The 12,203-nt window shown below is 41.7% G+C and overlaps 1 protein-coding gene across 2 annotated transcripts; it reads right to left on the bottom strand.

Moving 5' to 3' along the window:
* Positions 1 to 959: 959 nt before the first annotated feature.
* Positions 960 to 8,263, bottom strand: LOC139910773 (transcriptional coactivator YAP1-like). 2 transcript variants are annotated; one of them, XM_071898189.2, is made up of 9 exons: positions 8,052 to 8,263; positions 7,525 to 7,755; positions 6,332 to 6,531; positions 4,807 to 4,961; positions 4,370 to 4,471; positions 4,003 to 4,106; positions 3,617 to 3,735; positions 2,835 to 2,935; positions 960 to 2,139 (listed from the first exon to the last, which is right to left on the bottom strand). In XM_071898189.2, exons 2-9 carry the CDS (start codon positions 7,726 to 7,728, stop codon positions 1,958 to 1,960), a joined length of 1,167 nt encoding a protein of 388 aa, XP_071754290.1. In that variant the 5' UTR covers positions 7,729 to 7,755; positions 8,052 to 8,263; the 3' UTR covers positions 960 to 1,957. The 2 variants fall into 2 exon arrangements, with proteins under 2 accessions (XP_071754290.1, XP_071754291.1); XM_071898190.2 differs by lacking the exon at positions 4,370 to 4,471.
* Between the last annotated feature and the right edge of the window lie 3,940 nt (positions 8,264 to 12,203).

Consider the following 12,203-nt stretch of genomic DNA (forward strand, 5'->3'; position numbering starts at 1 on the left):
GATTGTCCCTATGTTATTTTGCTTTCTAACATCATGCATTCATTAAAAGTGCAAAATGTGTGGCTATCTAAAATCATGTAAAGTTACAAGCTTTTGGGGTTTTTTAGATTTCATAAGCAAGGTGTGTACACTGCAGGCTTTTCCTGGCTAAGGCCTACCATGTGGTGCAGTGTGCTCATCTCTTGCGGTTGGCTCATTGCAGAAAGAGGTGCAGCCTGACAGGCCTTACTGAGGGAGTAAAAGTCCCTCGAGCACTCCGCACACTCATGGGAAACTGCAACCTAGCCTGCTCGATTACACACAGTAGAGATAATAGGATTCACAATTAAAAGTCTCTGATAAAGGAGTTAATCAGGTTAAAGGTAAAGTCCCTATAATCCCAGCCAATGTCACGTGCCACCAGAACCTCAAAACACATTGACACTGACTACATTTCTGTGAGCCAAGAAGATATTTGGAAAATATCATAAATTATAGGTCACCAAACTACCAGTTCTGAGGAAACATTGACTCTGAAAGCTCCTCTGATGTGATTTTTTTGGGTGTGTTTTTCTTTACTTTTTTATTTTAGATATGTCTCACAAATGTCTGTCTATTTTTGCCTGATCTTTGTTTTACATTAAAAAACTACAAGATCAAACGTAGACTCAATTAGGGTAAGGAATGGCGAGTGCCACACCTTGCCATACCCAACTGACGTCAATGGAATGAAGGAACAAAAATGAGTAATAAAGCAGCCTAATGGCAATTGTGTAAATACCAACATGAACACCACTTAATTACAGGTGTCCACCCAGTTCTGTGGGGGAAACCACAGTAGAAACCAGTCATCATCTAGTGGAAGGAATTACAGTGAGACTGTTATCAGGGTGTTGTTTTACCTTCAGTTCAGCATCCAGGCTACCATACGACTATCCACTAGACACATGACTATACACTGCTGCTTGTCAAATCTATTGAATAGTTTATTAAACAGAAACTCTTTTCCAAAATGATTACAGTGAAAATGAGAGCAAATAGATCCATAAAAAGCACATGCATAAACAAAAAGATACAAAACAATGGTCCTGCCTAGCATATGGTAATACAAAGCTTCATGATTTCCTCCGACAACTGTCTGTAAATAGAATAATAAACGCCATTATATGTAACATACACAGCTAGTGTCATGCATGCTAAGATAAATAGTATGCTATATAGTGTGTTGCATTAGGTGTGTGAGCAGTGAGTCGTTCTAGCCCCATATGGTACTTTAATTTGGGCCAGATTACAAATCGGCGATTCTGCTCTTTATTTGGGGATCTTGTGTATGAAGACTTCACTTCTCTACATACATGAGGAAGCTGGTTACAAGAAATGCTCTTACCAATAATTAACAGCTTCAAATTCAGATACATTTATAAAAACACACTACAGAAACAACCCAGCAGATAAAAAATAGATTACATAGTTATAATATAGCTTAACTAACAGGGGGGAAAGGCATAGAATAGGAGGAATGAAAGAGCATGAAGATTACCTTGCCTATGTAAAGGAAGGTAGCAGCACCAGATGCAGAAAAAAAAAGGCATTAGCATTTGCAATTAGAACGAACCGAGATGCACTGGGAAGACGGCATCTGAAATAAGATATTTCACTACATTTTACTGTAGGACTGGAGAGCGTCATGTGAGGTGGAAAACTGAAAAAAAGGGGCGCGATATAAAAGTGAGGATGCTCCCTGATGCACCCAGGCCCGAAGGGAGGACAAAACCAGCAGCGTTCCACCTTCTGTGAGAGTCAGATTATTTCATCCTTAAGGGTAGGAGTAGTGTTACATATCCATCACACAACAGTAGTGTATTTCCTCAGTAATGTTGTTCTGTACCATTTTTTTGGAGCCATGAATCCTCCGAATCTCAGTCGTATTATAAAGACCTTATCTCAAACCGTATTTTGGCGGGGCGGCTGTGCGCGTCTATAGCCAGGTGAGCAGGCTGTCCTTGTCCATGTGTGACCCAGACAGAACGGTCTCCATGTCCATCAGGAGGTCTGAACTGAGGCCTTCTGGGATGCAGGGCATTAGCTCCTCCCCCTCCGACATCGGGAGCACAGACATCGTCTCCTGCAAGGTAATGGGAGGGGCTTCTCCAGAGTCACCTAAACAGACAAGAGAGAAGACAACATGAGTGATTTTCTTTCATTTAAAACACCAGTTCTTGTTCAAGTTTCAGAGTATGTGTTCAGGGTTTCCCGCAGGAAATGGGTTAGTAAAAGCGATACTGGCGGACTAACCTAAATACCTAAATAAATAACACACACTTATTGATTTCTAGCTTCCAGCCCATTCTTACCCTTTTTAACACGCAAGGTAAATGAACTCAATTAGTTTGCATTGTGTTTGAAAAGTCAAATTCATATCAGCTTACTTGTAAGATAACAGAATATACCAGTAAATGGCAGTGGCATGAAGGAAATCATTTGAGGTATTACTTGCCAATGGAGCTAAATATCAATGTTTTAAACAGGGTATGCCAATATTATGGCTTTAACATTAGCTAAAGCTGGAACAATTGACTTGCTCCATGTGATACTCCCAAAATAATATGATTCTCATTGGTCGCAATGTTGCTTTTAGTCAATAGATGTCGCAGTTGGACTCTGTGTTCATCATTGCTTTGGTCTCAATCATAATAAACACATTAATAATGGATTTTTTTTTTTGATTTTTTTTTTTTAGGGTTTTACAGTTGAGGCTGGGTGTTGTTTTATCACTGTAGGAAACCCCGGGGTATTTGTCAAAGTTTGTTGTGTGCATGTGTGTGTGTGTGTGTGTGTGCGTGTGTGTGTGTTACCGGTGTCCATGTGTTCCACGGTGCTCAGCAGGTGGTCCGTTGTGCGCGGTAAGCTGCTGACACTCAGACCGCTGTCAGTACTCTCATTGCGAGAGTGAGCGCTGCAAGAGAACAGACGCAAACACACAAAGCATTCCTTAAATCTGTGCCACTGGAATCACTAGTACAAATTCTGCACAGTCTGACAATGCATTAACGTCTAGTTCTGAGAATAGTAAGAGGATTGTGGGAGTTGAGGTGTGAAGATTCATAGTGTAAGGAAAATTTTCACAATGATAAAACTTTTAGATAAAGCGGAAGAGGATTAGGACCACGTGAAAAATTTCTCAGAATTCTGAGAATAAAGTCAGAATTCTGAGTTCTGACTTTATTCTCAGAATTCTGACTTTAAACTCAGAATTCTGAGTTCTGACTTTATTCTCAGAATTCTGACTTTAAACTCAGAATTCTGAGTTCTGACTTTATTCTCAGAATTCTGACTTTAAACTCAGAATTCTGAGTTCTGACTTTATTCTCAGAATTCTGACTTTAAACTCAGAATTCTAAGATCAAACTCAGAACTCAAATACATTTTTCATGTGGCCCTAATCCTTTCCATAAGATAAAGATCAATAAAGACCATGATTTGTAAAAAAAAAAAGATTTCCTCTAGTGCTGTAAACCGTTGATGAAGTGTGAGGATGCACAGGTACAGAGCGGTGACGTCTCACACCTGACCTGAATTTGCCTCTTTATGAACACAGCGCTGTGGTAAAAGCAGATCCACATCCGCATGAACTCACCCGTTGAGTGTAGGTTCATGGTTGGAGGTTCTGATCCTGACATCCAGAGGCGGCACAAGAGTCTGTGTGTTCCTGTCATGGTCCATGCCACTGGGCATCTGGCTCCTTCCTCCTGCGTCCTACAACACACACACACACACACACCCATTTGAATAAGGTCATGTAAAACTGAAAATACATTTACATAGAAGACAAATTAAATTGTTGACAAATCTGATTGCACAACTGAATGTACAGCATAATACAATCAGATGCAATAGGAAATAAGATAACTGTAGGGCAGTGTATGCAGCTAATTGTGTCTTTTATCGATATTAAATACTTCAGTTTCTAGCTCTACAATCTTCTGGATGGGACACGTAGTACAGTTACATTTGACCTCTGACCTGTGCTGTGATTGGTGGAGGGAGGCCCTGGTGTTTGCATCTGAGCCGTTCCTTGTCCTGCCTTTGCTGTGCCATGCCGATAAGGCCAGGGTTCACCTTCTGGGCTGGAATATAAGATTTATACAAAATGAATATTTTGGCCAAAATAATGTTGAACAATTAAGAAAACATTTTTCATAGGGTGAAACGTTTCAAACATATGCAGATGTATAGGTATGCAAGGAAATTTTAGGGCAATCTTTTCAAAACTTTGCGATATTTTTTTTTTGCCAAACAGCAGCCTCTGCCGGTGGAAATTGTGACACACGTTTCGCATTGATAACCATGAATTGTCAGTTGTGTAGACAAAAGTTTGATAGTTTGCTACCTAGACGTGGGTCAAGCCATGAGGTGGACTTAGTGATGTGATTGACGTAGTACACCTCTCCCTCTGGAGTCACAGCCTGCTCCCAGCCTTCAGGCAGTGGACCTGAACAGTAGTGAAAGTACACAGTGAAAATGCACATGGTAGATGGGAACTGCATGGAGCATTGAGGGTAAAAGGGAGACTCTGGCCCACGTCCTTGATCTCTGTGTAGGTTGCTGAGATTTTCAGTGTAGAAGTGAAAGGTTGGGGGTAAATAGGTATGTCGGGTACTAACCTAATTGTGGTTTGCCTGATTTTGTGGGTGGGAGAAGGTAAAGTAGGATATGAGACAAGTACGCTAATACTGGCCTGCTGGTGATGGAGCTGAACTATGAACAGCAAGGCAGCAGTTAAGAGAGACACTGGGTGGTGAGAGGACACAAAAAAAAGAGTGATACCTGTTTCTGCACTGATGTTTGGTGGTTGCGTAGTGGAAGCTGAGTTGGGCAGGGTGTGGGCGTGGACCGGAGGGCCAGAGATCGGATGCTGCGCTGCGACCGACTGAAGCTGTGACAGACGCGGGTCGTGCCAGGTAGTCGTCTGCTCCAGATGACTACAAACACACAACACACAAAGCCTAAACATACTGCCTGAGTATTCTGTGTCTGTTAAACCAATGTAACCTGATGGCTAAGATGCGTGGGCACGCTTTGTCTAGACCTGCTTTACCTGTATTACCAGATGTGCACGCACATCTACACACACACACAGACACACACCGGTGCCTGTGCTGTTAACTAGTCCTTGAGAGAAACGCAGGCAGTCAGGACATGTACTCTCATGAATGACTTGGTTAAAAACATACTGGTTACCAAACTAGTTGGTGCATTTGGCATCCGTGTGCAACTGCTTGGCTGGAGTCGTGGTTAATGCTGCGCTGTTGCATCTCTCTCTACACCCTTTCCTGTTACTCTTCATTATAATACTGTCTCTGAAAATTCAGGTGGAATATTTAAAGTCACAATGAAACAGCATTTTGAGAGCATTTTGCTTCCTTAATGTGATGTATTTCCTGTTGAAGGATATTGGGGCAAGCTGTGCATTCATGTGCTATCAGATAGATCAGAAAAATGAACTTCCTACTTGGAAATTTCACATGGACGTCCTCCAAAGTCGGATGATTAAGTCGGAAACTCTGGGAAGATTTAGCTGCCCGAATTTCCAAGTTATGACCCAGTGGTGACCTTTAATCTTCTCAACAAGGCGAAAAATAAAGTTTTGTGTCAGTCAACAATACACATGCACTTTTATTGCAAGTTTGTTGTTAGCCAGACTAACGTAACATTTGTTTGAATGAAGTTTGTCAAATCAGTTAAGTGGATTGTTAAGATCCAGGAGGTCCGCGTTTGTTTATTGGATGTCTTCTGGGTTTGATTTTCTGACAAAATAGCACATGAATGCAACGCTGTTTAGGAGCCGATTTGGAAGTCCCGGATGTCGGACCTTCCCACCAGCACATGAACACACCAATAAAAAGGGGAGAGAGATCATTCAAAAGTGTAAACCAGCGGGATATCAGTTGGGGAGAGAAACACAGTTTTATTTGATGGGATGGTCAGAGGGGTGGGAATGTTTTGTAATTTTTTGTCATAAATTGTCAAATAGGTGTATGGTATGATAGTTAGAATGAGCTTAAAAAGGCAAAAAAGTTAAGTTTCCAGTTCAGTGTGACTTTAAGGAGGATGGACTGCCCATTCTTGTCTGTAACAGGACAGAACTCCAAGGAGACATTTACCAAAACTAAGGATCTAATGTAACTAAGCCTAGAGCTATTAAAGTAGGGTGAGTGTGTGTAGAAATATGGCCTAGATGTTAGAACAAGGTGACAATAGGTTTGCCACTGGGGTTATTAAATGGGAGACCCTCATAGTAATCAGCACAGCAATAGATAAAGTAGACAGATCAACAGAAATTAGACCTTACTTGAGAAAATAACGTTGGCCGGTAGGCGTCTTGGCCATTTCCCAACCAGGGGGGAGTGGCACATCATCTGGGATAATTGGTGCGGCTGCTACACCTGTCGCTTGAGTGGAGAGGGAATTGACTGGCAGGGAGGCAGGGGAGGAATGGGCGCGGACGTGATGAGGAGTGAGGGAGCCGCACACGCCTCCGTCTGAACTGGCCTGACAAGAAACAAGCAGGGTTAACGACTGCCAGGAGCCAACAATGGTGATCAGAAACATAAACCAGCAGGAAGAAAAGGTCTGGACGGATACCGGAGGCAGCCAGAGTGGAAGGGCAAAGCTCTGGGGGGAAGAACAGCAAAGCACTTCATCCTCCTGCCCTGCCGCTTACCTTTCTGGGAACATTTTATTACCTCTGCCAAGGAGGTTATGTTTTCGCCCACTGTCTGTCTGTCAGCAGGCTATCTCAAAAACTTATGAACGGATTTCCATGAAATGTAGTGGAGAGATTAGCCTTGGGCCGAGGGGCAATTGATTAGATGTTGGTGGTGATCCGGATCTGGGATTTTTCCACCATTAGATGTTTATCATTTTTTAACCATAACTATGAAACAAACAGAGATACAGACTTGATTCCAAATCCTAAGGGTATGTTTGCAGGGTCAAGAAATCAGTTTAATTTATAACTTAAGTGATAGGAATTACGTGTTTGGGTGTAACAGCAAGTTGGAGAATGGTTGAGCGTTGGCAGAGGGTTGTGCTTTCTAGTGTCTGGAAAGATGATTACTTTGAGGTTTCACTCTCCCCACAGTGCATCACCCCACCTATAGCGTAATGGTATAGTAATATCCAAATTCTCTACAAAATCATAACAACAATAATCTCCTCAGAATGGGATCCTTGAGTCAAAACTTGTTAAAACAAAAAGCCTATTTTCATGAATCTTGAATGAACTCCAGTCACTTTTCTTTTAATGTTTCTATGTGATACCATATGTTTTAAGTTGTGACATGTTTTTATACTTGTTGCTACTCAAATCGCCCATCCGGGACTGTAAAATTGACTTGATTTGACTTGAATAGGGTGGAAAGCATATACATACATGGGGGTTCTTGACATGAAAAAGTGTGTAAACCCCTGTCTGGCCTACACCTTGTTGTGATTCAAGCCTCCTGTGTGTAATCGCTGTATTTTTCAGTTGTTTGTTATTACTTGTCTGGAGTGTCCCCGGGGGTCCGGTGGTCTGAAGAAGGAGTCTGGGAGTTTCCTCATGCGCATGGGCAGGGAAGCGGGCAGCCTGGCGGTCTTGTTGGGGTTCATCACCGCGTTGAAGAGGGCCTCCAGCTCCGTCTGCGAGTCCCCGCGGACGTGCACGATCTGCTGCCCGGCCGGAGGCGCGCCGTGATGCGCGTCCATGTCGCCAACTTGGTGTCAAAACAAATTCTGTCAAAAGTGAATTATACAATAAGCGGGGAAACACGCCAGGCCGTGAAGAAGATCGGTCTGACCCGTAGAGTGAGATGATCAGATTTGTTTACACTTTTGTTTCCACCCCAGAATTGTTTACACTTTTGTGTCGTTGTCTATTTGTTTCAAGGTGTAACTTCTTGGACGCAAATGAGCTGCGAAAACAAACTTGACTATCGGATTAAACAGTCGATTAAGTGTCGGATTAATGTTGAGATCTCAGACAAAATCAATCGCATAAGTCTACAACACGTTACAAGCCTCCCACATACCTTCAAGTAGCCAGACCGTTTTTTTCCCTTTCTATTCCTGCAGAAAACTTGGTGAAATCACAGCCGGGAAATGCTCCGACGCGACACTGATTTCCAAGGCAAACTTTGAATTGGAAAGACGTCTACATTTAAAAATAAAACGAAACTAGTTTGAGAAAAGTGTTTTCAGCAAATCCTCCAAACTTTTTTTTTTTTTTCTTCACATCAACTGTTCAGTCCAGATTCATGTGATAGTGCTGAGGGGCGGGGTTGCGGTGTTTAAAGCTGCCGCAGTTCCAGGCTAAATATTTCCCATAAGGACAGACATCTGTACCAACTAAAGAACTTGGATTCAGCTAATTTCAAAAGATTTTGTTGACATACAATCACAGCACCCAATAAGTCACCTTTGCCCTTTAAACTGTAACATGCACGGGACATGAGCACATTTTATTTTCTGGCCATGCTTCCATTCTCCTCTATGCAGTTTCCAGTTTTCTTATATCAGTGTTCATGAAGGAAAAAGGAAAAGCAGAAGGGAAAGTAGAGATAAACAAGAAAAGAGACCAGAAGAAGTGTCTGAAGAGTGTTGGAGAGACATTAGACTGTCACTGGGCTGCTGAAATCATTTTTTCTAAGTGGGCCTGGGTCTGGTTTGGGGGGTGGGGATGTTGGGAAGTTTGCATTGAGAAAACATCCGCCCCTGATGAGGCCAACCCAGCCTGAGCCAGTTTGTCCATGCAGACGCAGCCATGCTTCCCTGCCCTCTAGTGGAAAACATGCACACAGGCTCAAGGAGTGCTGGAGCTCAGCTGGGCAACAGTCTGAAGACTTCAATACAAGAATAGGCAAAAATGTCAAGCTGGACTAGTGTTGTTTCCCTGCATACAGCAACCAAAAATCTGAATGAATAGTCACATAACAGAGCCTGTTTAATTCCAAAAGTATGTTATTTTCCTTTTTTGTGTTATTTTTTTTTTGTGTTTAGTGTTGTTTGTGTTCTCAGTTATTTGTCCTTATTTGCTGGAAAGGAAGCCAATCAAAACAGGATGACGACAGACTGGGAAAGATCATAAAGAAAACCAGTTCAGCAATTGGATGTAATCGTGAATCACTAAATCTTCTGTACAATAGGAGAGCCATGTCTAAATTTCAGAGTGTCCTGGACAACACAGATCACCCATTACACACTGTACTGATTCAACACAGGAGCTGTTTCAGTAGGTTTGTACTTCCCCAAATATCTACAGAGAGCTTCACATGGTCGTTGGTTGCCAGTGTGATGAAACTGTGGAATAATCACAGTGGATTTTTGCCTGATCTGTCTGCTTAGTAAAGACATGGATGGTTCTGCAAATGGTGTCTTGCATCACCTGTGATGTTTCTGTGCTAAAGAAATTTCTCAAAGTGGGATTAATAAAGTACTACTACTACTTCCTGTCTGTATCCATGAAAGAGCTGCATGAGACGAGGGTGAAGAAAAGGGTATAGCAAAGATTTCCACTGATGCTTTTTCATAAATGGTACCAATCCATTAAGACAAAGTCCATCAGTGACCTCATCAACTTCTTCCAAAGAGCTGTAACACACCTCCACATCTTTGGACTGGTCCTACATAAACCCATTGCATGGACTGTACATTTATTACTTTCATGCATATCCTATATTATCATTACATGCTATTCATGCTGTTCATTGTTACCCAGTCTGGGGAATACTTTATTTAGCTGTACCTGTTCCACCTCAGGGCTCCATTTTTTTTTCACAGCCTAAGAAATAATGTTTGAATACTGTGACTCTCATCTTATTCAAGCTATTTGTTTTATTCATAACTACCTCTCGCTAATGCCCTATTGGTCATTCACTATACCTCCTTCTACAGGGGAAACCGTACTATATGCAATTTATAGGCTACTATAATACACTAATATAGTATAGCATGCATGTAGATATTGATTGTATGTAAAGTGTTTTGTATAGGCTGCTGTGTTTTACACTGTAAAACATTTGATACAGTATGTGCGGTCCAGTCATCCTTGTACAATGTGTGACAGTATAATGAAATTCTTTAAGTTGTCAATTTGACTGAAGTTATCAATTGTTTCTGCATACATTTTATTGCACTTGACAAATTAAGTATTTCTCATTCTCATACACGAGTATCAGGCAATAAAACATATATAATATAACAATATATTAACATCGTGACCATTATTTATTATATTTTCAACACACAAAAAAACGGTTCAAAACAGGAGCTGAAACCTTAATTACTGATGGTGTCTGATATCTTAACATAGACCAACTTAACATAATAATTTCCATAATTTTCAGACAAGGTACTTAATTGCACTCACAAGCTTTTATGTGTGCATTGCTGTGGAGAATACAAATGTGCAAGTGACTAGTAGACACAAGCCTAAATGTAGTACAAGCCAAAAGCCAATAGATGGCGATGTCATACTTTAACACCTGTGACGCCTTGCCTTTTCTCAAAATAATTTCACAACAGGTTAGCAAGTACCTGATTACACCCAGAACCAGTTTAGCAAACAGTCCAACGACTGAATGCAGTAGATGTGAGTGACGCAGTGTGTCTTCTCTGGTCTCCTGATCATACCGCTGCAGGGTTGAGCATTCTTGGCTAACAATCGACAAAATATGTTCTTGTTATTCTAAATAAAGTCATCTCCACTCTGTATTTTTTATCATGCTGAGTCTGCTGGTGAAAAGTGTATGTAGCTGTGTACTATTACACATTCACTAGTGCACTTTCACTGCCAAAATGAGGGCACAAATACACCAGTGGAACATGTACTACTTATCAGATTCATATTCACACCATGAACAACACAACTAATTCATTTTCAATTATTGATCCAGCCTCAGGTTTGAGCTCTGTACTATGGTAAGGTCAGGTGAAGTGAGGGAAAGGCAACAACACTGACTTGACATTAGGCAAGAAAAATAACTTCTTTTCTATATGAATCAGGGGATTATTTGGGAGGCAATGGGGGATTGTGGGATGGGAGTGAAGGGGTTAAACACAAAAAAGATGTACTATTTTTTATATTGTTTTATATTTGATGGTGGAAAAATATGAATAATAAAAAACAAAGGCAACAAAAATAACTTTGGTTCAGGAAAGGACACGCTAACTGAGGGTTGGGCAAAAAAACATGGTCATGGTTAGATGATAGTTGTTAGTATATTTTTATTTATTGAAAAGTAATAGTAATGGTAATCATCCAGCCAACCATCCAATCCCCTAAGAAACTCTATGCTATAATTATCATACAGGGCTTACAAAACCAGAGTGCACCATGTGATCAGACTGCACACACACACACACACACACACACACACACACACTTTCATGTTTCCATGCATCATACCTTTACAAATAAGAAAATAAGACGAGCATAAGATTGAGAAGTATCGCACTGTCTTGTCACATGATTGACTATACTCATTATCTTGGCTGGCAGATATTGTGTGTCATTCACATGAATGAACTGCTTTACAAGAGCATGTAACATAGTACAGATGTGGGGGCCCGAGGGCGAAGGCACCAGGCTTTTCACATTCCACTCACTGACCATGGACATAAACTCACATGGGCTCAGGACAGAGGCAAATCTTTTCCTTGGCACTTACAACACAGTCTTCTTTGCGAGCAGCCAGCAGGCCGGCTCCAGCTGGACCCGAACTGGAATGTGTTGTTGCTCTCTATTGCTATTCACTTTCCTCACTGCTTAACTGTCCAATTAACAAGAGTAATTGGTCTGACCTTCTGGGAAGCTGTTTTCAGATGTCTGACTCAGTGTTCGGAGAGGGGAAGAGGGGGGAGTGGGGGGTCGCAAGGGGGCTTACAAGAGCAGAAGAAGCAGAGAGGCAGTGAGACACACTGGCTTTGATTACATTGCACCCTACCTTCAGCTGTGGCACAGCCCTCCATCCACACAAACACATGGAGAGAGAGAGAGAGAGAGAGAGAGAGAGAGAGATTCACATGCTAGTAGGAGGCGTCTCATTTCCCTTCCACATCTGGTTCTCATGCTGGAGGCAGGATGCAGCCATATACCTGTAAAACAACAATGCTTAGTAATGGAGAGACGCACAGAGAGACAGGGGGGCCCACGTAATCACTCTTTACCACAGATCTGGGATCAG

The sequence above is a fragment of the Centroberyx gerrardi genome, chromosome 11 (assembly GCF_048128805.1).
Source record: "Centroberyx gerrardi isolate f3 chromosome 11, fCenGer3.hap1.cur.20231027, whole genome shotgun sequence".
Classification (NCBI taxonomy): Eukaryota; Metazoa; Chordata; class Actinopteri; order Beryciformes; family Berycidae; genus Centroberyx; species Centroberyx gerrardi.